Source organism: Electrophorus electricus, chromosome 1, assembly GCF_041902795.1.
Source record: "Electrophorus electricus isolate QZ-2024a chromosome 1, ASM4190279v1, whole genome shotgun sequence".
NCBI classification, from domain to species: Eukaryota; Metazoa; Chordata; class Actinopteri; order Gymnotiformes; family Gymnotidae; genus Electrophorus; species Electrophorus electricus.
The window spans coordinates 7,483,300-7,509,794 of NC_137497.1; the positions used below are offsets into that span (position 1 = coordinate 7,483,300).

The following is a 26,495-nucleotide window of genomic DNA, read 5'->3' on the forward strand; positions in this document are numbered from 1 at the left end:
AGCCTTAATTGTTTGAGTTCGGCATGGAGATGCACTGATGCGAGGGACCCTTGGTCATCTTTACTAAGCTTTACTCATCCCATGACGCAAAATCACAGTTCTAAGGAGTTCACAGTTCTATTAACACGACCTTTTCCGTGTTTCCCAGGGGTGGTGGTATTGTTCTGTGAATGTTTGAAATATGGTCTACAGAATATACCTGAACTCTGATCTGATTTGGTTTATTGTTTACCTTTTTCATGGGTGCATATGCTACTGCAACCGCTGTTGATCGTTTTGGCATTATGGGATATAAATAAAATTTAAATTTTTTTTTTTTCTGGTGTCCGAGGTAAAAGCTCTGTGGCCAAGGCATGAAAAATGAATGTGTTAGCTTGCAGTCGCAGACAGAGGTCGTGATCTATGGGTGCTCCGGCAACGAGACGTTAAGGTCAAATCCACGAGAAATGGTGGCTGCATTCAGGAGAAGTAAGGGGTCAGCAAAGGTCAAAATGTATTTTAAAGTTAGCACAATCCCCAAAATGTATTTTAAAGTTAGCTCAATCAACCCCTCCCCCTTTTGATGAACTGTTCCTGCACAGGAAGCTTTCGCCCGAGAAATGGAAACCTGATAAGGAAGACTGGCATTTGGAACAGGAACGAGATGAGTGTTATCTACAAGGTCATTTTCAACGTGGGCGAAAATGTACATTTCAAAAAAGAAGTACCGGTTCTTTAGTCGGATACAACAGAGAGGAGAGATGAGGAGAAACGGGGAGAAACGGAGAGAGCCAGAGCGTGTTGTTCTCTTTATTAGTCTACACGACATGTCAGCGAGAGGCAATTTCGTCTGTCATGTCCAGCATACTGACTGCAGACGGAACACACACTTATTTATTCAAGCGCTGGAAGAACGAGAGAGAGAGAGAGAGAGAGAGAGAGAGAGAGAGAGAGAGAGAGAGAGAGAGAGAGAGAGAGAAGGAAGCATGAGGTCATAGAAGAGGAAAAAACTCGCACTCTGGTCCTCTTCTCTTCACATCTTTGTCTTTGACACGGAGTGAGCAGAGACCCCCCTGCTTGGCACGCCGCCCGTCGCGTATCCTCTCGGTTTAGATGAGAGGTACCAACCTCCTCACTCAGCTCACTTTCGCAGGAGTGTGTGTGTATATGTATGTGTGTGTGTGTGTGTGTGTTTGTTTTTCTTACGCAAGACTAAGTGAGGACAGTGAACAGCTTAAACACACCAGCCTGAAGGGTTCAGTGTGGTGTTGTCTACGGGGAGCAGTATGGTAGGAAATGAGACTCAGCAGTGTCTGTCCCAGTGGTACAGCAGGTTCAGTGGAAGGGCAGTGTGTGTGTGTGTGTGTGTGTGTGTGTGTGTGGGGACTGTGCACTCACGTGTCCTTTGCTGCAACTGAAAAAGAAAAGATTCTGGAGAGAGATGTTTCATGTCAAAAACTGACAGAAATAATCATAAAACGCTGTTTTGCTGTGTGGTAAAATTCAGTAAGTATATCAAATGGACACATCACATGAAACAATGTCGATTATATTTTTATTCGGTCAGATGAGCGCGAGCATCTCCGCATTGTCCGGTTTCTGCGGCGCGGGAGCGGTCATGTGGCAGCGCGCGCGCGCAAAGCGTAAACACAACGGCAGGTCGCGCGGTCAAAAACAAGTGCATTTAATTTTCATTTCAATAATCAACAGGCTACACTTTGTTTCTTTTCTAACTAGCGGCGACGTTTTATGGAACAAAAACAGGAACAGGACAACGTATAGGAATGCACGGAACTGGTTTCTGAAATACAAATATTTCCCAAAAAAAACAAAAAATAAAAACCATTCACAGCAATGCACAAGAGAAAGGTGGCGTGTTGGATGTGGACGTACTGGTACGCACTTGCACAACATAACGAATTAAACAATATTATGATATTTACGGCAAGTCGTAACAGTGATTTATTGGAAAAATAAAGAACTGTTGTCATGCACTGGCCTGTAGTACTTGCCTAAGCTTTCCACTACTACAAACCATTGCGAACAGTAGCAGAAATACCATTTCTAGTGCGTCTGCAATCTCACACTCCTGTGGTAGAGGCACAAGTCTGATCTGTTATTTCTACCTCTGCATACGATGGTGTTTGGTGTGTTTTCTCTCTTTACTAGCGTTAAATATAGCAAAGGCCCCCCCCCCCCCCAATCACGTGTATCCTGCTGTTCCTGCGCATGTCCGTTATATCTGTCATAATGCCTGTTGTCACTAAAATAGGATTGGCCCCTTTTCGGAATCTACATCTTGATAACAGGTCCTGGATCAGTGCTCCAGCTCTAAGCTGTTTTGAGTAGCAGGCTCAGGTGATGCCATAAGAGACATTTCAGTCTGTTTTCCCGTCCATCTTGCCAGCCGCTCTCCCAGCTGTCAGTCAGCGCCTCCCTTCTCGCTACCATGTTCCCTCGGAGAGGTGGTCTTACTCTTCAGATTTTGGAGAGGAGCAGGGGGGTAAGTCGACCTAAATGCATTCAAAAGACTTTGGCTCCCTCGAGACTCGGGGAAGCCGCCAGTGCTCGGTAAGCCGTTTGCGCCGAGTCTCCAGGTGATCCGTTCCGCTTCACGCACTTTTTGTAACGTCGACTGTTTCGTTTTGGGGTTTTTTGTCTTTGGTGTCCGTCAGGTTTAATCTAATAAATCAGATCTTCCCGAGCCGCGCTGGAATCGCTCCGGTGCTGACGACGATCGCGCGTGACCGACAACTCAAGCACGCGCAGGCGATGGCGGCTCAGTTCGAGAGCCAACAAGCGTCGGGTTTAAAAGAGATGAATACAGTTGCACCAACACAGTCACATGCAAAGTTATCTGCAAAAGCGCAAAGTTAAACACTGCAGTCACAGCGGAAAATATCTAAATCGATTGCTATTGGGCCACTGAAGTGCCAAAATCTAGAAAGTCCATACAAGAGAGTTATGCTATTATAGAATACACATTAACGTATACACAGCTACGTCATTAAATGTCACTAATGGGTTGATTTAAAAGAAAATCCACTCCAATTCGGAACTTAAAATGCGTTGGAGAATACATTACAATATATCACAAACATCTTGATCCTGGTACTGTGATTATTACAAACCTCCGAAATTCTCTTAATAAACAAACAAAAATGATGAGACGATAATCCAACATTCACTGGCATTACCTTTGGCACACAGCCTCAAACACAGATAAAAAATAAAATATATAACCTGGGCCGTGTGCCTCCTCTGTCCGTGTGCTGAAGGTGCAGTAAGCTGTAAGGGTTCTCTGACCTCAGATCAGCTTTGTGGTTCATGAATGGGTGGCCAGCATCAACACTGGAACAGCATCAAAGCTGCACTCACTTCTAATGATGAGCTCTAGCAGCTGGGACTTGCTCTGAACCCCCTGATCCCCCTCCCCTCACACACACACACACACACACACACACACACACACATACACACACAGGTGTGAATAAAAAGAAGATAAAGGGCTCTGAATGTAATGAGGGGGAAATTTGAACCAATTCACAGGACCCAGAGTCTTTATCTGCGTACACACACACACACACACACACACACACACACACACACACACACACACACACACACAGATCTGTCTAACAATAGGGCTGCCTGTGGGCATTGTGTTGCTTCTGTAATCACAACTTAATAAAAACACACACACACACACACACATGCACAGAAGCTGCATGAAATAAAGAACCCCTATATTATTGTAAGATAGAGATTTAAGGTGCACGTGCACACACACACCCACACACCCAGCTGTTGTTCCGTGCGATTCCTCTCTTGGGTAATTACTCTGATTGGAGAGCGATTGAGCTGATGAGCGTGTGCATCCAGCCTTGGGAGTCCTCTGCTCACCGTTGTTTCTGATTTTGTTTACGTTTTGAAATGCCTCACAGATTCTCTTCTAAGCCCACCGGCTTGTACAGCCTGACCCGCCTGTCTACACTGCTCTCTTATCTCACGAGTGCGTATTCCACACCTACCCCGAAACGGCAGGGGAGCTGCAACGTGCAGACTATACGGGAGTGCAGTGCAGGGGGAGCGGCAGAGGCAGGAGTGTGTGTGTGTGTGTGTCAGGGGATCTGTGTTATGAGACAATCCTGTCTATCTAAGGTTGGAACAGGGTATTAGGGTAATTGCTCTCAGTGCGCTCACAAACACACACACATATGCACCAATTACATGACTGGCAAGTTAAGAGAAAGTTCAAAGATAAAGCTTAAACGTCTCTTCATGCTTGGCGTCTACAAGTTTGTTGCTGTCTCTTGGGAAACACCCTGCGGCCAGTTTGGCTTATTAGGTCATAATGCACAATTTATTATAACAAGATTTCCTTATGGCTCCCAGCACCAAAGTCTAAAGTCTAAAGTTGTCTCAGCCCTTTAGGTCGGCTGACAGCTCCAGAGCACAGATAGGCGGTTTTCTTTCTTTCTTTTTTTAATTAAATTACAAGCCCCAGAATGCCATGGGACCACTGATGCCAATAGGCAAAGCTTAAATCACCACCCCGCTTGAGGGAACCAATGGACTGCTGAACAGAGTTAGTCCCAAACTCCAGTGATGGCAAATCATTCAAAAACACAGCAAATCAGAATGGGGGGGGGGGGGGGGGGAGCATTTTACTGTAAAAAACTGTCAGGGAGGTTTTTCCTAGGTTTCACAGTGTTCCAGATCCATACGTTTACTGTTCCAACATCCAAAAATCCATGTGCACCTGTATTTACTCAAATTTAGCAGGTATATTCAATCTAGTTGTAAGCACCTAGATCTGGCCAATAGCAACCACACGATTACAACGCCATGAAAACGCTTAAACACTGCGCAAGGGTTTGCACCACTGGAGTTCCGGGAATCAGGGATACGGTTTATAGTAACACGGGTTTCTCAAATCAAATGAAGGAGGTCTTTCTGGCTTTCACAGTTCTCCTATCTGCTCTAAGTCTCCCCCATATCCAAAGAGTAGCAGTACGACTCGTATGAATGAGGGCTCCAATTACCACAGAGTTCACCGCCACGTCTTGCACGACTGAAGCTGTGCAACCGACCTCGGCATGAGGCCAGCGACATCGAGGTCACTACAGCAACCAGAGATGGAGAGTGACAGCAGCCTCATGTCACAATCAAACTGTGGCTTCCATGTGTTTCTAGATGTTTCTACATGGAAGAAGTGTCGCAGATGCAAGAACTCCTCCCACAAAAGCCGAGGCCAGGCGCCCGAAACGTGACGGCTCTTCCCGACCGCATGAGGAACGGTTGTTTCGGAATTCCAGTATTCGGGAAGTCGCTTCTTGGTGCCACGAGCGTCCCGGATGGAAGCCAATCGAACAAACGGAGGGTGTGGCACATGCGCCCGCTCACACTTTCTGCAGTAGGACTGAAACCCAAACAACTAGCCATCTAGTCTTTGAGCTTCTCAATATTTGGCAGAATGTTTTGGGAGACCTCTTTTTTTAATGGTGCCCAGAATGGCTTAAACATAGACATGATTCCGGTCAGCTGACAAAGAAGCACAACGCAGCTCTTAGTAATCAGCAGAAGGGAGGTGTTTTGTTTGTTTGTTTTATTATTTATTATTTATTTATACATTTTTTAAACAAACAGATATGATGAGCTTGCTGACAGCACGTCTAGGTTTCCCAGCAGGCATCACTGTCCTGCTGCTTTCAGATGTGCAAGAGCTTTGCTACCGTGAACACAAAGAGGCGCTCCGTGAATCCCAAACAAACAGAGACTCCTTCTGCACTGTAGCATTGGCAAGGGTGCAACCTGTGCAAAAGTGTGCACAGAAGTGTGCAAAACAGGTGTGCACAGAGCGAGAGTGCACAGAACGAGAGTGCACAGAACAGAATTCCTCTCAGCAGCTCATCAACAGTCTGCATCCTGACTAGTCCTCAAAGGGTTACCCAAGAGACATCCAAAAAACAAACAAACAAACCCCATCCTCAAAGAGCTCCCCACAAGCCATTCCAAAGAAACACCCTCAAAGACCCTTCTGCTGGAGCCGCACGGCGTGCCTGCTCATTTGAGATTGTCGCGTGGAATCGTTCACGTCGAAGGCAAATGGAGTTCCCCGGAGGGTCTTACGTAGACCTTGCACTGGTCACTGGCATATATCTAAACTGAGAGGCTTAAGATTCATCAGGCGCTCAGTGTCCAGGAGATGCGCCTTCCTCCCGTTGCCTTTGGTGAGTAAACCACTGAATTATTCAGGACTATTTGTTGTAAATACATTTTTGAATGCTTGAGTCAGAAGGTCGTCCTTGAATTCGTCCTTGAATTCTAAGGTCGTCCTTCTCCTAACAAACACGCACACACACACACACACACACACACACACACACCATGTATACCTCGACATACACACAAACGGCCACGACCAACAAGTTACACGGAAAGAATGACGCAGTGAGTCTGGGTGAGCCATGTCCGAGATCGCTCCGAACACGCCATGCCTGCTCCCACCCTGCCAGGCTGGAAAACCGACACCACTGTCACATGCCGGGCACTGTGACTAATGCCACAGGTGTTCTGACCCCCCCCCCCACTTCCACCATCCCAGTCTTTTTGTTTTCCATGCTCCAACTCCAGCCTGGTCAACCCCCACCACCGCGCCTGCGGGAGGCCGAAAACAAACTCCGCGGCTAATTTTGCCCCAGGCCTGGTCAGCGGGAGGGTGTGTGTGTGTGTGTGTGTGTGTGTGTGTGTGTGTGTGTGTGTGTGTGTGTGTGTGTAAGAGAGGCCGGACAAACAGTGGAGCGACATGGCAGCTAGAGACACACTGTGCCTAAAATCAGAAAGGCTAATTCACAGCGCAAACCACAAAAACCCCCACAAAGCCATAAACTCCGCCCCCTCATGTACTGCACATTAGCGTTTTTGATCACAGCTTCCCTGTGCCAGGTGGTCAGGTGTTTACTCCATCCTCTAAAACCTACACAGCTACTCAGGCCTTTCATTCTACCGTCCACAGTTCTGGATCCAAGCACAGCTTCACCCAAGTGGAGCTGGCGTGTTTGGTTGCGCGCACCATACACACTACAATAGCACTCCGTTCGAACTGGGCCTTGTTTGATTGGTTTCCCTCACCGTTGCCTCGATTATAGCTCCTCCCACATTTTAACGGGACTCGAACGGTGCTGTAGCAGACCTGGTTCGGACCTCTCGGTCTCAGAGGCCAGAACAGCTGGCTGAACATAATAAATGAGCATAAACGTCAATTCCAAGCACAGAAACACATTCACAAACACCCACTCTCTCTCTCTCATGCACACACTCATGCACACACAGAAGAGAGAGAGCGTGTGTGTGTGTGTTTAGGTGTTGTATAGGATGTACATTTCCCAGTGTCATGGGCCAGTAAGCTGCATGGTACAGCAGCCACCCGGATCTCTCAGAGTGCTGGTTTATTCCAGCAGTGTTCCTGGTCACGCGTGCTACCGCTGGGACTCCTGTGGTCATTTCCAGGCTGGACAGAGACTGCGAGGAGGAAATGGCCAGTCTCACCACGGCAAAAGCCATCAGCAACAAGAAAAATGTACCAGACCAATGACTGCACACACACACACACACACACACACACACACACACACACACACACACACAAACAGAAGCTTTGGCTGAGGTTATGATTTCTCTCTCTCTGTGACTATCAGTCTGTCACACACACACACCCACGCACACACACACACACCCACACACACACACACACACACCCCACACACACAGCGCTGGCTCTAGGTGGTTTTTAAAAGAGATTATGTAGAGATGACATGTTTGCAGAGAGATGAATGGAAGCCATTAATTCCACCGCCACAGGTTTCGGCGGGGACGTCTCTTCCGGTTCTCTGGCGCGTTCCTCCGGCACCCTGGCCTCCCCCGAGCTCCTAGGCAGGGAGGTTGCTACCGGAGTAGAAGCTGGACGTCTCCGACACGGTCTTGGACATGCTCCGGGACGACGAGCCGTTGGAAGTGAGCTCCAGGGAGGGGCTGTGGAGGGCCGAGCCCCGCCCCCCTCCCGCCCCGGGCCCCGCGCCGGCCCTGCCCAAGGGGGCGGTCCTGGCGCCGTCCTCGGATGCGGGCAGCACGGCACAGACAGTGCTGTCCATGCGGCTGCCTTTGCACATGCTGGTCTGCGTGTGCATGTAGCGAGTGCACTTCAGCTCCATGGCGTCGCTTGAGCCAGCCGGCACGCACGGGCACCAGCGGAAAGCCCGCTTGAAGCCCACGCGGAACCTGACGAGCACACGCACACGCACGCACACACACGCACACACACGCACGCACACGCACGCACACACACACACACACGCGCACACACACGCACGCACACACGCATACATGCACGCACACACGCATACACACACACGCACACACACACACGCACAAACACACACGCACACGCACATACACACACACGCACGCACACGCACGCACGCACGCATGCACACACACGCACACACGCACACACACGCACGCGCGCACACACACGCACAAACACGCACAAACACACACACACACGCGCACACACACACACACACACGCGCGCGCACGCATCCCTTAGTCCATGTGGAAAGCATATGAGAGCATGTATGTGCCTAACAGATCAACAAATTGAAGACAAAAAAGTGTGTGTGTGTGTGAGAGAGAAAGAAAGTCTGAGTGTTTTTTTAAACCTCCCAACTGCTGTGGCAGTATCAGCGTGAGGCCGTGTGACTGAGCTGAATTCTGTGTGGAAGGAGCAGCTCTTTAACTGAGCACATGACAACACCCACCCCCCCCCCCAGCTCGCTGTCGCTTAAAGCCACGGTGATAAAGAATAAAGCACCGACATAACGACAGTGTGACAGATGTGTGTGTGTGTTTGTGTCTGTATGCGTGACACTGGCAAAGTCCCTAACAGCCAAAATGTTCCACTTTTTTATTTTTACCGAACCTCTTTTTACCTCAGAGGAAACCATCATCATTTTACACTGTGTGTGTGTGTGAGCGAGAGACCGTACCGGTCGTTGAGGCAGCAGTAGATGATGGGGTTGTACATGGTGGAGCTCATAGCCAGCCACATAACGGCCAGGTAGACCTGCTGGATAAAGGGTCTCTCGAAGAGCTCGGGGAAGGACTGGTGCAGGAGGAAGTAGACGTGGTAGGGCAGCCAGCAGACGGCAAACGTGCACACCACCACGATCATCATCTTCACCACCTGCAGGGGGCGAAGGAGAGCGAGGGTGTTAGCAGGAATCAGGGACGTGAACAATGCAGACTGCGTGCATGTGTGTGCGTGCGTGCGTGCGTGTGTGCGTGTGTGTGTGTGTGTGTGCGTGTGTGCATGTGTGTGTGTGTGTGTGTGTGTGTGTGTGTGTGTGTGTGTGTGTGTGTGTGTGTGTGTGCTCCTTTCTCTGTATGGAGACAGCCTGTAATAAACAGATGTGATGAGAGGAATGTGCTGTTCTGCTTGGCTGGGAGTTGTGTAGGAGATATTTTCTTGACCGACCGTCAACCGACCCTAAACCCCGAAACAATGCTCCTGCTCTTACTTCGGCCACTGATCCTGTGTGTGTTTGTGCGTGGGTAGAGCGAGGAGGACCTTGCGCTTAGCGTTGAGCTGCTCGTGGTAGCGGTTGGACGAGTCTCCGGGGATCTCGCTGGCCCACAGGTTCAGTCCCACCACCAGGTATGCACACCCCATCACCAGTAGTGGTAGGAAGTACAGCAAGATCGCCACACACACATAGTAACTACAGACAGAGACAGAGAGAGAGGGAGAGAGGGAGAGAGAGAGAGAGAGAGAGAGAGAGTCAGTGTGAGTGAGTGGGTGGGAGCAGAGAAGGGTGAATTAGGGAGGCTAAGATAAGACAACGTCAGAGGTGAACTTTTTAAAGGCTCGATCAGAGGCTGCTGAAATGGTCCCCCACTGCCTCGGGGTGACCTCTGACCTTTCTAACCAAAGACATTTACTCACTTCCTGCTGTGACATTTGTTCTCCTCTTTTCAAACACAGCACAGCTGGCTGGGGCGCTCAAACACGGCCTCTCTGGGCTCGGGGCGGCCGACCAAGGGGCACGCGGCCAAGGCTGCAGCTCAGGACCAGGGCCCACGGCCACGTTGAGATATGACACCCCCCACCTCTACCCCACACAACGCCACAAATCACCCCCCCCCCCCCCAGTGAGAGGTTGCTGCTTTGCTCCCAGATCCTGGGTGCCCGTGTCTCAGTTCAGCACGGGAAGTGAACTCACGCCGGGCTAAACAGATCCGATCGACGCTGCTCAACATGACAGATCAGCAACCGAGTTTAAATTGATAAAAGCGAGCAATGAATTTTGCGTTCACGAGCATTTCTGAAAGACTGTGATCATTAACCACTAACAGTTTTCTACCCAGTAAAACCTGTTTTCTAGAAATATAGCATGTATGAGTTCATACATAGCGTCATGGGTTTTTCATTCTGAATGCATCAATGAGATTTTGAAATACTAAAGTGGTCAGAGCAGCGTGAGGAGTTGGCTGGTGGGGGGGGTTATAGGGACAGCCAGCTGGCAATCACAGCCGTCTAATTCCAGCTCTGAATGTCTACTGTCATGCCAGGACATTCTCTGACTAAACACAAGCCGTCTTGATTACCTGTTGCACCATGCGTTTGGAACAAAACACTCAGGGGAGAGAAACTGGGTATGCGCGTCGCTATGGTGGGCACTTCCTATGCCACAGACTCAACAACCTTAGCTGATGCTTCCGAGTTCCCATATTCCAGTGCGGTTTCCAGATAGCGGCTTGAGCCTGAAATCGAATCTGCTCTGGCCTCGGGGACGTCCCCCGAGCGCTGAGCCTCCTCGGCGCCAGGTGTCGTGGAAGTCCAAAATGCACACCACGGCGCCGTTAAAAATCCGGGTTTCATGGCGACACAGGTGAGGCATCTGGACCTCGGACAGTTTTTTGGCTCTTCTGTGTCTCTAGAGAGAGAGAGAGTGAGAAAGAGAGGGCCCGCTGTCGATTCAGCAGGGGCTCTGTGGGGAGTCAGAGACATAATCCATTCGACCCCACAGCTGAGGCCTCACAATCCATTTCCTCACAAATTAACCACAATCATGGGAGAAAAGAAGACAAGAAAGTGTCGTTAGAGAGGACCCCCCCCATGGAGCTAGCCTCGTGCTGTTGATCAAAGGGTGCAAAAAGTGACTTGAAACACTAGACTGTCATCCGAGGGGCCCGTCTCTGACCCGACACACGTGCAGACACGTCTGACAGGTTCATCGCGTGCGTCGGCCCAGGCGGACAGTCAGAGCAAAATCGGAGACAATCTGCTCCTTGCCAAAGCCGAGGCATCTTCCACCAGGCTTTAAAAAAAACAATTTAACGGTTCTGTAATCATGGCTAATTGATCCCTCCACTTACTAGAAGACAGGCGCGCAATCACGCGCCAGGATCGGTAGTCCGCATTAGCTGGGAGATTAGAATGCCACATGTCTCAACAAAGGATCGATTCATAGCCACCAGGAAGCAAAGCAGCAGCCGTGGGACTCATTTCTGAGGCGGACTTCTCCAGTTACACGGCCGCGGTCGCGACGGGCCGCGACGATCGGCACGTCCCGGCAAAGAAGACGCACCCGGAGCAGATGGTGGCAGAAGGCTGTCAAACTTCACCATCTCGGCCCCAGTCTTCAGGGTCGTAGTCTAAACACCTCGGGGGTTTGTTTGATATAGCCATGGGTCGGTGGCAGACTTGGGGGTTATTATTCCAGCGCTGTGTTTAGACAGGGAAGCGGCGGGTGAAACATAGCACTCCAAGAAAGATTTTCTTTCTTGTCACACTGTCAAACATGGTTGGAATTTGTAAAAACAATTACTCATTTTTATAGAGCTAAACCACGCTCTCGCAAAAGTCTGCATAAATACAGGTGATTGCCACGATGATGTCTAAAATTCCGCTTAGCCTACTGAGAGACAGGCCTTCCGTTTTATACACAACAAGAAATTGCCTTAATTCTGTATGGCCAAAGTAAGAACCTTTAACACTTCTTCACAATGACAGCAGACCCTCAGAACACCATTTCACCTCATATAGCAGTTTATTAATAACGACAGTGTCTGGGGAAGAGATCGCTTTGTTTGCGTCCCGCCGCTCTCGCTGAACAGGGTCGGACGGAGAGGTGGCGTAATTGGCGTAACAATCCTCAACGGCAGGTTGGATTTTTCTGTTTCCGAAAAAACCGCACACCGCAGCCAAGCGCGGAGGAAACGTGTGTAAGAGAGCGGAGAAGAACGAGAGGGAATTTATTAGCTGCCGTCGTCTCGGCGGGAATGTCTGAGGTGCCGGACTCGCGTGCCCAAAACCAAAATGGAAATGGCCAATATGGTGATCTAATAATACGTAACGTGAGCTCAGTGGCATGCATACCACAGCTGGATTGTGCCTTATTAAATTATTCAGACGATCACATCTGCCCTACTTGTGGTAATACCGGAGGGCTCGACGCGTTGTAGACTAGACACCTCATATATATATATATATATATATATATATATATATATATATATATATATATATATATATATATATTGTACAGCTACCAATCCACACACCTATGAGTCTCTTTTCCCTTCCTCTTTCTCCAAGAGTGTGCGGAAATGGGCCGACTGTAGGGAAAACGGGCGTGTGTATCACTTGGTCTGTCGGTCCCAGCTCGCTGGAGGGATTTGTGGCAATTTGCAAAAATCAGTGGCGGATCGAGTGCAGCCCATCAGAGGCCAGCGGGAGGAAAAAATACCAGGCCCTCAGTACTGTTGAGAGAGAGAGAGAGAGAGAGAGAGAGAGAGAGAGAGAGAGAGAGACAGGGAGGGAGAGAGAGGACGAGAAAGCGAGATACAGACAACACAAAAGAGAGTGAGAAAGTATGGAAGACAAGTATAAGAAAATAAAAGAGGAAGCTGGAAATGACAGTACTCTGAGATGAGGGATTTGTTGTAGGCATGTGTGTTGCACACGTGTGTTGTAGATGTGTGTGTGTGTGTGTGTGTGTGTGTGTGGCAAGTGTGTGCTACCATCCAGGTGAGTGGAGAGCAACTGAAAACCGCCTGATGTAAGAGGAATTACTGTGTGGCTGGATTCCTCAGAACCTCAAAAGCTGAAGAACACCTCTCCCACTGAATCTCCAGTCGAAGTGTGTCATAAGGTGCACGACAAAGACGCGTGTCGTGTGTCGAACCGCGGGGGTGCCTGTGCGAGTGTAAAACACGCCCACGTCTGTCACGTGTGTCTCACTCATGCGTGCACACGTGTGTGGAGAGCACGATGCTTCTCTCTCTTTCTATCACGCTTTCGCTCTCTCTCTCTCTCTCTCTCTCTCTCTCTCTCTCTCTCTCTCTCTCTCTCGCTCTCTCTCTCGCTCCAGCACAGTAACAGAGCAGGGCTGTACCAGGCATCCAGGACTGAAGAAAGTGGGAAGGACTGAATCACAATGAGAGAGGATTAACACAGAGCAGATCTGTAATCCTGAACATGGGACTTTCAGATTCAGGAACCTCGGAATTGCAGCGTCAGCAGGCACAGTAAGGAAGTGTACTTGCACAGACACTAAGAAGACAGACGCAGCTAGCCATGGTGCACGGGTGCTTCCAAGGTGTGGACCAATCAAAAGCAGCAGAACTGGTGCGGTGGGCAGACACACCCTGACACCCACACATGCCTGTAAGTGAACCTGCCAGAAATAGGGAGGTTATTGTGAATACTGTGAATAACCTCCTGGCAGTGTGCAGGCTGGGTGCATAAGCACATGAAGGCTTAGAGCAGGAATCCATGCTTTCAGGATTTACAATCCGTGGCATTCATAAGCTGCCTATCCACTGAAGGCCCTCTGACATATACACCACCACATACACCTCTGTCATATACACCAACATATATGCCACCGTATGCGCCACCGTATACGCCTCTGTCATATACGCCACCGTATACGCCACCGTATACGCCACCGTATACGCCACCGTATACGCCTCTGTCATATACACCAACATATACACCACCGTATACACCACCATATACACCTCTATCATATACACCAACATATACGCCACCGTATACGCCACCGTATACACCTCTGTCATATACACCAACATATACGCCACCGTATACACCACCATATACACCTCTGTCATATACACCAACATATACGCCACCGTATACGCCTCTGCCATATGACACAAATGACCCTAAAGTGGACCTTTCTAAGTCTCTGCTCCAATCAGACGTGTTCTTCTGTCAGTGCATTTCAGCTCAGCTCTCTTTTGTCCTGCTAATGCAGACAGGCCAGATGCATCATCTTCATTATGAAAACCACGCCACTCTCCAGCCATTCAGACACGGTGATGGTGAGTCTCATTCTGCGCCTGGTCTCCACAGGCGGCAGGGATCCAGGCTCAGACACAACGGCAGCTGGAGGCAGGGCTCGGACATCTGTGGAGGCCGAGCGCGCTTTCAGAATGCTCATCCTTTGTATGCATAAGGAGAGAATTCGGTCTCCTTCTTCTGGGCTTGTGGAGCAATCCATGCGTCCACAACAAACATCTTGGGACAAAGAGCATCTGTCTGTCTGTTTACTGAAGAGCAATCCATCCTTTTCACGTAAATAAAATATTCTCAATTCCCAAAATACGGGTTGCTCCAAACTCTAACCAAACATACTGTAGAAAAAGCAGACACACAAGTAGTAAGAAGCTGCCAGGGGTTGCTCAGCAGTATTGACTAGTAATCAGACTCACCATCTCGAGTATTCGAGACACACCATCTTCAAATTACCACTGTTGGGCCCCTGAGCAAGGCCCTTAACCCTCAATTGCTCGAATTGTACTTTGTCACAATTTTAAGTTGCTCCGGATAAAAGTATCTGCCAAATTCCATAAACTGGGAAACTGGGGGGGAGGGGGGTTCTTTGACAACAACACCAATCTTAACGATTAACCATTCTCAAGGTAGAGCTACCTTCTGTACGCAGGCAAGGTAGAGCTGCCTTCTGTACGCAGGCAAGGTAGAGCTGCCTTCCGTATGTAGGCAGGTAGAGTTGTCTTCATGCTGCAGCTGTGTTTTCATTTATACTGTCCTAATGGAATACAGGCAACATGGGCATGTACTTGGAGCTCTACGTCAGTGAGAGCTGATAAGAGAATCGAGAGAAAGTGAGAAAGATGGATTTACATTTAAGGCATTTAGCAGGATGGAGAGAGTGAAATGAAAGCGCATGGTGCACAGAGATAGAGAGAGTAAAATGAAAGCGCATGGTGCACAGAGATAGAGAGAGTATGAGAGAGAGAGAAAGTACCAGTGCCCCATCAGGACCTTTAAAGCTTCTCTGAAACCTTGCGTGTTTGCGGAAAGAATAAAAAAAAAAATCAAACATTTATTCTGAAGTTATTCATATTTATATTGCACTACCCATCAAAATAGGTTTACAAGCCTGGTTTCTAAAGAAAAGCTATTCCATGATGGTGTAAAAAGAACCAACTGGAATATTTTTCCACTGTGCCTCTAGGGGAAAAATAGATAAGGCCTCTTCCATGAACCTTCAGGGATGGAATAGCATTCCCATGGCAATAATACAAATAAGGCAAGACTATAAATGTAAACTGACAGTTTGATCACCCAATTAGATTATGATTTGGAATTCTATAGGCATGTCCCAACCTATCGAAGGTATTCTAGCTGGCCCTTGTATGTCAGCACTAAGGCTACATGTAGCCCTAAATGTAATGATTGTAATTGATAATTTGTCTTTGGTTTATCAAAATGATGCGGCAATAGAGAAGACTGCCTGTCCACCAGTATACGGGCAGTGACAAAGGTTTGCAGGCGTCCGCGATTTTGTTGTGGATTTTAATTTGCACAGTGTCATGGAAGACCATCACTGGAAGGCTGCAAAGCGCCCAGCTGTGGCAGTAACCGCCGCTGTACATTCGGAGACCCGACTGGAGAACTGGAAGCATGACACGCGAGAGACGGGACACAGGAAGAAAATGGGAGGGGTTACACAGATGTCAAAAAGCTCTGACCTTGATAAAGCCTGCTAGACCATCTTTCCCAAGCACTAAACTCTCCAGGAGGAGATTTAGGTGAAGAACAGTAATCCCAGCGTGGTCACAGAACACAGTCTGGCGCAGGCACCCGTCCCGTAATGTCAGGTGGAGTGAGACTCTCCTTTTCCTCTTACTGGGTATCCTTGGGGATTCCTGGTCAACGATGACAGATGGCTCAGTGAGACTCAAACGCAGACCTCTACTGCGGGGCTTCCTTCCGAGTGTCTCGGACTATTTCAAGCATTCACAATTGCTCCGTTACCATCTGCATATAAAACAGCTCTGCTACCCGATCTGGATATTAACTTCTTTCCAATCAGACCCCTTTTCGAATAAAGTAGTTAAGTCCATCGACTGTTACAGCCCAGATATCTGTGTGTCCGCTGGTTTCGATTACAGCAATTTGCATTTGTTTTTGCCGTGTGCCTTATCGCCGGAGACAAATTCGCTCGAAGCGACCCACACGTCCCGCGTCACTCCGCGGCTGAAACCCCGCGGGCGACGCTCATCGGTTCCGCGTCTATAATACTGATCGAGCGTGAAATGGAGTTGTCTAGCGTTCTGCTGGGCCCGCGCACGGCCGAGGCCTCCGTTGGCCGCTGGCGGTCCCGCGTACCCGCAAAAACAAAGAAAGGGTCAAGGCTCGGGCTTTTGTGCCGGGACCCAAATGAAGCAAATCTTAGAAGTAACCATTAGAATAAACACAGCCAGGTGGAGTATGTCCCCAGTTAATGCATCTGGGCTTTTCATTTACCCAGATACATAAAAATCAACCCACGAAGATCAGTGCCACCCGACAGGAGAAGAGATAGGGCACATCAATTCAGGATCTTCTCCAGGTTAGGCTCAAAGTATTCAGTGAACAGAGAAAGCCTGTTGCCACAGGTGACTGGGATTAATTTCTATGAAGTCTAAACACACATGAAAAAAGACTTTTATATATAACGCTTCTTTAAAATAATATATATCATCATGAGGTCCAGACTGTATAATTTACAAGGCCAGCCTTACTATCACCATGGCCAATAGCATTTTAGCAATAGTTTTACATTAAAATCCATTGGCTCACTATTGGAGTGACAGACTTATTTGTTTATTTCTTTCCTTCTAAATGGTCCTTAAAGGCCCAGCACAGTATTTTCCTCATATTTTGATTATCTTCATATGATTATCTTCATACTTCTGCTTCAGTTCAACATTTCCTGGGCCCTGCAGTGTGCATAAAATGACTTCTAAAATTAACATTTTTTTTGTATACTGCCCCCTAACCACCATTTATGAATTACACTTTATTTGTGTTATCTTTGACATCATAGATAATGCTAATTGACTATAGCGAATCATAAGCTACCTTGTATTGAATATTCATGAGCTGTGAAATCACACGGACCCTCCCACACACACTCCACATTGTTCAGCTTGATTAACACAGCTGGTGTACAAATACATATACAAATACAAACATGCACTTTGGCACCCTCTAATTTAAACAGAGAATTTGATTCGCCTCTATTTCAACATGGCATGCATTCCCCTGTTGACCGAGATCCCTGAGCGCCTAACGGTAACACTGTTACTGTTACGCTGTTAACGCTGTAACGCTGTCCCTGAGCGCCTAACAGTAACACTGCGGTGATGTGACGCTATTCCCAGCCTGCGCCATACTGACTAGCTGGATGGCTGCGTTTGACACAAAGACTGCCAATCAATTTGCTGTGGTCCACGCCCACGCAGCAGAATGCTAAAAGGCAACAGAGGAAAAAGAAAATTCAAAGCACTCCTTTTAATGTTGTTTTAGGGGGAAAAAAAATATATAACAGGAATTAAAATGTAATATTCTTACTGGAGATATTCATTTCCTTTAACTTTTCCTTCAAATCTAATAAGAAATAAATCCCTGCAATCTGCACTCTGATCTTTTCAACAAATCATCTTGCTGATAGCGTGTCTAATACAATCAGATTAAAGCAAAGAACCTCACCAGATCTCAGCTTGCCTGCCTGCCAAATTTAGTCTTTGAACAGAATGAGCAAGATAAATAAACCAGACCTTGCGTAAGTCTAGAAATGAAGGTTTATCCCCATAACTCCAACCTAAACATCTGTCTGAGAGGCACAAGTAAATTGTGATGAACAGATTAACTCTGCCCCTGATCTAAGGGTTTTGTTATTGATGTCTGCCCATTGATAACGTTACAGCTCAGACTATAATTAGTGGTCCTTAGTTCAGGGTCAAACCAAGGCAGGCATTTGCATGGTTGGGTACGTTAGACGAGGGTTGATGGTGAACCCCCCCCCCACACACACACACACACACACCGCCCCACCAAAGATTAATGCATCTTTGTCTTACATGGTTTTGAAGTCCAGAAGGGTGTACTCTGGCCAGTCGATGTAGCAGACGACTCGGCCGGGAAGCCAGTCCATGTTGGAGTAGTAGTACTGTGGGAAGGCCAGGAGCAGCGCCAGGGCCCAGATCACGCTGATGATCACCTTGGTCTGCGTGGAGGAGAGCCGCTGCTTCAAAGGGTGGATTATGGCCATGTACCTGCAGGGGGAGCCGAAGAGCACAGCAACCAGCGACGCTGAAAGCGCGTCCTTTTAAAGGCACACCCGGAGGTTCGCGTATCAAAGCGCTGACACTTTATTTGCCAGGTTTCACTTGCTATGTGGCTTCACACTCCCCCTTCAAAGTTGCAGAACTGTAGCTGTTACGTCAGATAATCAGAAGATTTATGAAACATGGCTCAGCCGTTTTGTTTACACTGGCATTCTTTAAAATCAGCGGAAAATTAAACCTGCATGAAGGGATAAAAAAAGGATTTTTTTATAATCAGCGTAGAGTGGTATGGTCCTCGAAAGACTGATATTTTTTGGGGCTGTGTCCAAAAAGGAAAAAGGAGAACCAAGCATGTTTCACTTTAGAAACCATCGAAGGAACCGTGTTGAGGGCCACGTCCCCCTTTCTTCGTAATTTAGGACATTTGAAGCTGAGTGTGCAACACGATGCACGCAGCGTGGTAAATTCCAGCTATCGGATGTCGTAGTGCTTTTAGGAACGTGATTTGTTTATGAGGGGCGGGGAAGTGCCTTTTGGAAAATTAGTTAAGCGTGATGCAAGTACTGCTGTTACGCTTGCCGGCCTCTGATTATGCCAAATCAGACGTGCGATTCCGACTGGACTGGAAGGAGCTGTCCAACATGCCGCTCCCTGATCATTTCCCTCCACTTTAGCTGCTCTGCGCGTTCGCTCAAGAAAAATGATTGCCAGAAGCGAAAGCTTATGAAATGATGAGATCATTTCATTTAATGCTGTACTGGAAGAAAGTAGAAGAAATAATTCATAAATACAAGGAAAATCATTAGGCATTGTGCTGAAATTTGGAATTTTTTTTAAATCTACCTTGTTTGAGCAATTAAAAAGATGATTAACATACATTTACATAAATCAGTGTATTTTGTTTCTGATGTTCATTCAGATCAAATGTATCTCTAGTTTATCCTATAAATAATTCATAAACCATTTTCACTAAATGTTTGTAGATTACCAGTGGTAACCCTGAAATAATTTATTTGTGTGTTTATTTGCATGAATAAACATTTTGCGAACATAAAATGGCCTCTCCATGCTGTTTAGTGACTGGCATTCTACGCAGTCAATAATAGTGTGATTATTCATATTGTTCATGAATGTTTTAAACGCAGCAAGCGGAAATATGCTTTCCTAAAACAGCTCCTTCTCTGAGGAGTACAGACAGCCTTGACACATTTCTGTTAGTGAATCTGCCTTCAGAACGCCAGTCTTTTCACAGGAAAACTGCATGAAATGCTGAGAACTGAGGCAAGCCAACATGCAGCAGTTCCGCACGCCAACACGCTGTCAGGTGTGTCTCGAGATTCTCCGAGGGTGTGCACAAACACACACACACGCACACGCATATCCCCCCCCCCCGGAAAACCGAAAAAACAAAGCTTAGGCAATTAGTCTTTAGGCTCTGGAACAACCCAGTATAACAGCTCTAGAATAGCCCCGTTTAAAGGCTGTAGAACAACCATTTCTGAAGGCCCTGGAATAACCCAGACCGAGGGCTCTGGAACAGCCTGAAGGCTCCAGAATAACCCAACGCTGTTGCAAAGATGCTGGAAGTTGTTCTGAAGCACTTCCCAAGTTAATAGTCCTTAGCCCTGCTTTGCTGGATGTGCACTAAGCCAACCACTGATGTGCGGGGTGGGGTGGGGTGGGGTGGGGTGGGGTAGGGGGGTGGGTGGGAGGGGGATTACAAAAAAGAATTACCACTGGCAGCCGTGTTTGGATTCAGAAGCAGACTTCACAGCTGAAAAATCACTCTTCTAACCACCGTTAAAAATAAACAGAGAATGTCGTATCAGTTGACTTTTGGATCGCGTTCTCTAAAGCCATCGTCCACAGAAGCATTTCACCAGTCTCGGTGAGGAAGGGCTGCTTTCCATGGCCAGAGTGGAGTGTAACGTCATTTCTAAGAAATGAATGTGTTGTGTGTATAAGCCAGACCTCTAATATGGAAAATGGGACCTCTATTGTTGTATTCATAAGCAGAGAAACCATATATCTTTGCCTAAAGATACGAACGAGACTGTGATGCTTTAGTGAATCCAGAGGAATTACAATGATCTATATATACACCAGCTTCCAAATGTATATGTGTATTGGTAATATGATGGACAATGTGTCTGACCAATATATACATGCATAATCTCACACACACACACACACACACACACACACACACAGCCTGACTGCTTTCTTGTCTTTTTACAGCCTCACTAGTCTTAAAGCTTCCTTAAATCGATCTGGCCGTTCCAGGTGCAGTAAGTGGCGGGGGTGTCACTGACAGATGAGGAGGTGCTAGCAGAGACCCGCCGCGGGGCGAAGGAAGCCGCGTGCCGCCACGGCAACCCTCCGGGCTCGCACGGGCCGCCGCCAGAACCCGAAGCGGCAGGACATTAGAGAAATAAAGGTCGCCTAAAGACGGAACACCTGCGCCACTCCCAGCTCGTGGCGTTCTCAGTCCAAATTCCGCATTCACCTCCACCAGCTCACCGTGATCTAATTAGGAATATTATTTCTTTTCTCATCTCGCACGGAAAGGTACCGGGAGAGTGAAGGAAAAATGGGTCTTAGCGAGTCCGGTCTGAGAGTACTGGCTGGTGACCAGAAAACGCTGATTGATTCATTTCTGCTCCAGCATCCAAGCAGAGGCACTTTATCCATTTTCCATTCAGCTACTCAAAGCCATCGGGTGGTCTGTTTGAATCAAAGCAATATCCGCACACAAGCACACACCCAGACGTGTGTGAGTGTACAGGTGTGTGCTTCTGCCAGAAAATACAATACAGTACAATACAGGCCACCAGGAAAAAGAGAAAAAGAAAACAGATGAACACTGAAGCGAGAGGCATCTCATTGACATAATGGCAGACGGAAGACATGCACCACCGGCGGCTTTTTATAGAGCTAGCAAAAAAAAAACAAAAAACCCCACCATACACTGTGGCAATTTTGAATTCGAAAGTAACGCGCAGGTCAACCAGCTACGCAGGCATGCATGCACACGGGAAGGTGTCCATTCACTCAGCGGAACTTCTTTACTGTCGGTTCGCAACGTTCCATCTTGTTTGTGCAGTTATTTGGAATTAAACGTCCAAATCTGCGCACCAACCACAGTTGGAATAATTTATGTTGAAGGCCGCCGTTTTGGGAAGAACCGCACAGTGCACATGATTATCATTATTTATTTAATCAATAATCGATTATTAAATCAAGTTTAAAAATTGAACTGATGTGTCAACAATGGGCTCCTTGGCTCTCGGATCAAACGGTCAAGATTTTTTTCAGACATTAAAAAAGGATAAAAAGTTCATTTGGATTACCTTCAGTTATCTAACACGGTGATGAAAACCTCATGGAGCTTTAACGCGGCACGAACGTGTAAACACTGCTTTGACCGATTTCCTAATATAGAACTGAAACGTTTGCCCTCAAATATTCTTTTCTAACGCCGAGGCGGATCAGCCACGCACACACTGGCGTCGTTCTGTCGGGAGCAGGGCGCAGAGGCCCCATTAAATCCAAGTCAACCTGCTGCCGGCTCTCTCTCCCTCACAACTGGAAAACCCGACAAAGTTCGAGTGTATGCGTTTGAGTAACAGAAGAAACGAAGGGTATCAACAAGCAGCGAGATTACGGACGCGTACTGCACAGTTTAAACCAAAAGGTGAGCGCACGTGCCTCGTTACGGTGAATAAAGCAACGTAATAACACTAATGACGTTTTTTCATGTTGTTGAAATAAATTAGAATTTTTAAATGCACGCACACACACAGACATATCGGACTCGGAGTTCAATAGACACATGCACCCACGCACATATCCATACATATGTTGATGCACATCAGAAAAAAAAAAAAAAAACCGCACGCGCGGGCGCGTGCACTAATACAATCGCACGCACATAGATGGGGGGGGGGGGGGGGGAGAGAGAGAGAGAGAGAGAGAGAGAGAGAGAGAGAGAGACTCCTGCATTCAGAATAATCGAAGCCAAATGAAAATAATGAATGTTTGCCAAGACTCCAGGACACAACACAACAAGACTCCAGGGATACAGTCTCCTCTGAGTATCTCTTCTCTTGCGCTGAGCTTGCAAAGCATTATTAGTTACAAGAAACACCTTTAATTCAGTAGAAACACAATTATTTCGAATTGATTATGAATTAGGAAAGGTTCACAGTCGTGTGTGTTTAGTGATTATTTATTCTGCATTGATACTTCATGCGTGTAAGATGACAAAAACGGATGAAATTTGTAACGCCTCATTTTGGTGTATGGTAAGCGATCTGCAAACATGCATTGCATGTGCGTGCAGCGTATGCACATATCATTAGTCTCAAAATCAAACCGGTCCGTTACCGGGCCAATTTGTATCGCGTTCCCTGAGCACAATTCGATCCGTAGGTTCCATCGATATAACTTCTAATTACATGAGAGACCTGAAAAAAAAGTTTCCTTTTTAACATTGATGGTGGTGGTTGCCTCATCTGACACTAACTAATTAATTACATTCGGGCACTTTGCTATGGGGTGGTGGGGCTTACAGCCTGCTGTTGAATGTGACACTCGACGGAACTTTTCACGGCGATGAGATGGCAGAGTCGCGCATAAGCGCCTTTATGGGTGTATAACTCTAGGACATAAAATGTAGGCTGTCAGTGTATCGACTCACCTGTCCACCGCTATAGCTGTCATAGAACAGATACTGGCAAATACGGCGGCAATGGGAAAGAAGTTATGAAAGCGGCAGTATATCAGACCAAAGTACCACTCGTTGTGCACGGCGTAGACGAAGTTTATAACCGTGTTAAACACCGCCATGGACGCCTCGGCGAACGCTAAGTTCACAAGGAAATAGTTGGTGACTGTCCTCATCCGTTTATGCGCCACGATGATCCATATGACCGTTATATTGCCCACTACTGACACGATGACAATGGTGGAATAAGCGATTGCCCAAAGAACTATCCTCCAAACTGGTTGCACAAATTGGTTCCAGTATTCCTCTGTTTCATTCGGGTGGTTGGTCCAGTTGATTGGGTATTCAGTTGAAGTGAAAAGTGTGTCCATTTCGACTTTAATTCTACACTAATAGAGCATAACAACGAACAATCACTTAAGCTCTTATTTATGCATTAATCTTATTTATGTTTAATCTACCATGTTCGAAAAATAGCACGGTGCTTCGATTCTGTTTCCCGATTTCGGATTTCGAGAGGCTACGTCGCGCAAAATACATTCCGATGTGCACTCTCCAACACTTAAGAATGTAGTCTGCTTGTACCGACTGAATCCGGGCGCAAAAAAAAGAACTGGGCGCGGTGGGGAGGGGGTCCAGCTCCTTCACCTCTCCTCTCCTGCTGACCAATTTTAGCCCCCCGGTTACTACGCTCGCTCCCCTCACACCGTGAACCACGCGGGGTCGCCAAGCGCACAGCGCGTGCCGACGGTGCTTTCGCGCACGCTTAGGCACGGACGCGGCGACAGCGTTGGTGCATCTCCAAGAATCGTGCCCGAACGGACACCATATAACCCGCGTTTATCTTAAGACTTTTCGAAAATTCTTTTTTAAAAAGTCTCAAAAATAACGTATCGCCCAAGTCCGAGCTATCCCCCCCAAATATGAAACGCGTGCGTAAAGGGACTGATATGTTAGGAATCTGAACAATGTTTTTGGTGTCGGGGAAAGAAGCAGACTGCTATCACAATGTGAGAGCGCACCAAATTTGTTTGGTGGCGCCTCGTAATACCTGATCAGTTGCACACTCCAGACGTTTACGCTGGGATGTTTAGTTACGTTGACAACTATATGGTCATTTCTGCTTCGTTGTCTTGGCGACTATGTCTTAAATGTCAGTGATAATCGATTTAGGTGTTCAATTAGTCACTCTGATCAAGCGCAAGATACTGGAAACGCTGCTCACAGTCTCCCTCTACCTGTGGTTTTAAATAAAATACTCCACAACGGAATCCCCAACACAGTCCTTGTTATGTGTTCCATATTGTATTGTTGGAGTATTCCAAAACTACTTGATATTTCTTGGTCAAATACACCCGAAAAGAATAAATTAATCCCATGATCTGATCGGAAGCAATGTGTGTAGATTTGTCCTGATCTGGGAAACATTGACCCATAAAGCACTAATCGATGTTAGAAGTTCCAGTTGAATGCTAATATCATTTGCCACATTTTCATTACACTGGTGGTTGAATTAACATGGAAAATATACCATACATTTCCATATCTCCTTCACAATCATATCAGGGATTAAACATCAGATACAATGGAGATCTTTTGATTGTCCTTTTGGGTTTTGGCCTGAGGCCCTTATGACAGTAATCCTACCTGTTCACCTTTGTCTGTCTTGGTTTAGTCTGTCACCTTGGTTTTCTAGTTCTGTATCCTTGTTGATACCAGTTCTGATAGCTTCTGTATTAAATTGTTTCTGAATTTTCTGCAATTTTGGTCACCTGCTTGTCCCTTCTCGTTCATTATGTGCTACAATAAAAGCCACTAGAGTGTGTATCCTCTCTCTGTGCTTCCTGCTACCACATCACAACCCTGTAAAACATCTGTTCTCAGTACAGAATTTTCTATGAATTAATAACTTAATACCTCTTATCTAGTTCTGGCAAAACTGTCAGAGTGAAAAGAGTCTTAGTCTGGGTTGTAGTCTCAAAGGATCTTGCCGTGTGCCTGTACTTGGGTTGGATTCTGGTTCTCCTGGTTTGTGGTTTTGCCTACATGTCTGTTACACACCATTAGTGCTACTCAGTATGTGTTCATGGACATAATGACCTCATTGGTGTGAAGAGAGCGAGTGTTCTTTGTGGGGAGGGGAGTTACACCGCAGTGGGGCTTAATAGTTTATACCAAAATCCTGCACTGAATTAAAACCTACATTATTTATATGCATCCACTTGGACACAAATGACTTCTGAATGAATTCAACACTGTAGATGTTAATACAATAGTGTTTGTTTTTCTGTATAATGCCTGCTGAGTCAGTAGACAGTGTATCCAAGACTTGTCAGGTGTCACAGGGGATGCTTCTGGCTCCGACGCAAGCACTTCCAGTAAATCACACTTCGGTCCATTAACCAGTTGCACATTGCCATCACCCACTTTCCTGTGCTGTCAAGAATAAGGAACGCATGCATTTTAGTCTTTGTTGTTCCTCTCGGCTGCTGTGGCTTGGCATTTGGTCAAAAGCTGTGTGTTATTATGTCTATAGATATATCAGAATGGATTTTGCTTCACCAGCAACTATTGTTTTCGCTGCTGCCTGTATTGGCTTATCGCTCAACGGAGGAGACCGATGTCGCTCCGCAGCACTCAGAGTTGAAACCTGACCGATACGGCCCGGTGCGGCTCATTTGTGGCACGCTGGGTAATTCTCATGAATCGTAATGGGAGTCGTCGGTTTCATCGACGCACCTTCGCAGCCAATCGAGGCAGCGACGGATTGCAGTGCGTTCACACGTCTTGAGTCAGGATTTGCACGTGGTGCTGAGACAGCAGGGAACCTCTCGTGATCAATTCAAGAGATCAGCAGAGGGGCTCTGATTGCAATGCAGATGCATTCAGAGTTGCGTCGGCTGAATCGCGGATTCTCCCAGAAGTCTTTGGGAGTGGGGTGAGCTGGAGAGGGCGGCAGCAAGCGAGCAGGTACATTAATGCCGTTTCACGCAGGGGAACGTGTTGCGTGTAATTTCGTTTCACCCCTTTTAACACACTTGATCATGTGCGTACACCCATGGACACCAACCCGCTCATGCCATTTCTCCACCGGACCTGTCTGGCTACCTTTTCGCTCGTTACC

General features: G+C 47.2%; 1 protein-coding gene across 2 annotated transcripts; it reads right to left on the minus strand.

Annotated features, from left to right (window-relative positions):
* Positions 1–1,517: 1,517 nt before the first annotated feature.
* Positions 1,518–24,047, minus strand: tacr1a (tachykinin receptor 1a). Of its 2 annotated transcripts, XR_014122722.1 has the most exons (6): positions 23,345–24,047; positions 18,439–18,633; positions 9,608–9,758; positions 9,027–9,223; positions 3,223–8,259; positions 1,518–2,836 (listed from the first exon to the last, which is right to left on the minus strand). XR_014122722.1 is itself a non-coding variant. In XM_035526406.2 (5 exons), the coding sequence occupies exons 1-5, from the start codon at positions 23,740–23,742 to the stop codon at positions 7,911–7,913; spliced, it is 1,290 nt and encodes a 429-aa protein (XP_035382299.1). In that variant the 5' UTR covers positions 23,743–24,047; the 3' UTR covers positions 1,518–7,910. The 2 variants fall into 2 exon arrangements, 1 of the variants encoding a protein (XP_035382299.1); XM_035526406.2 differs by having other exon boundaries at positions 1,518–8,259.
* Between the last annotated feature and the right edge of the window lie 2,448 nt (positions 24,048–26,495).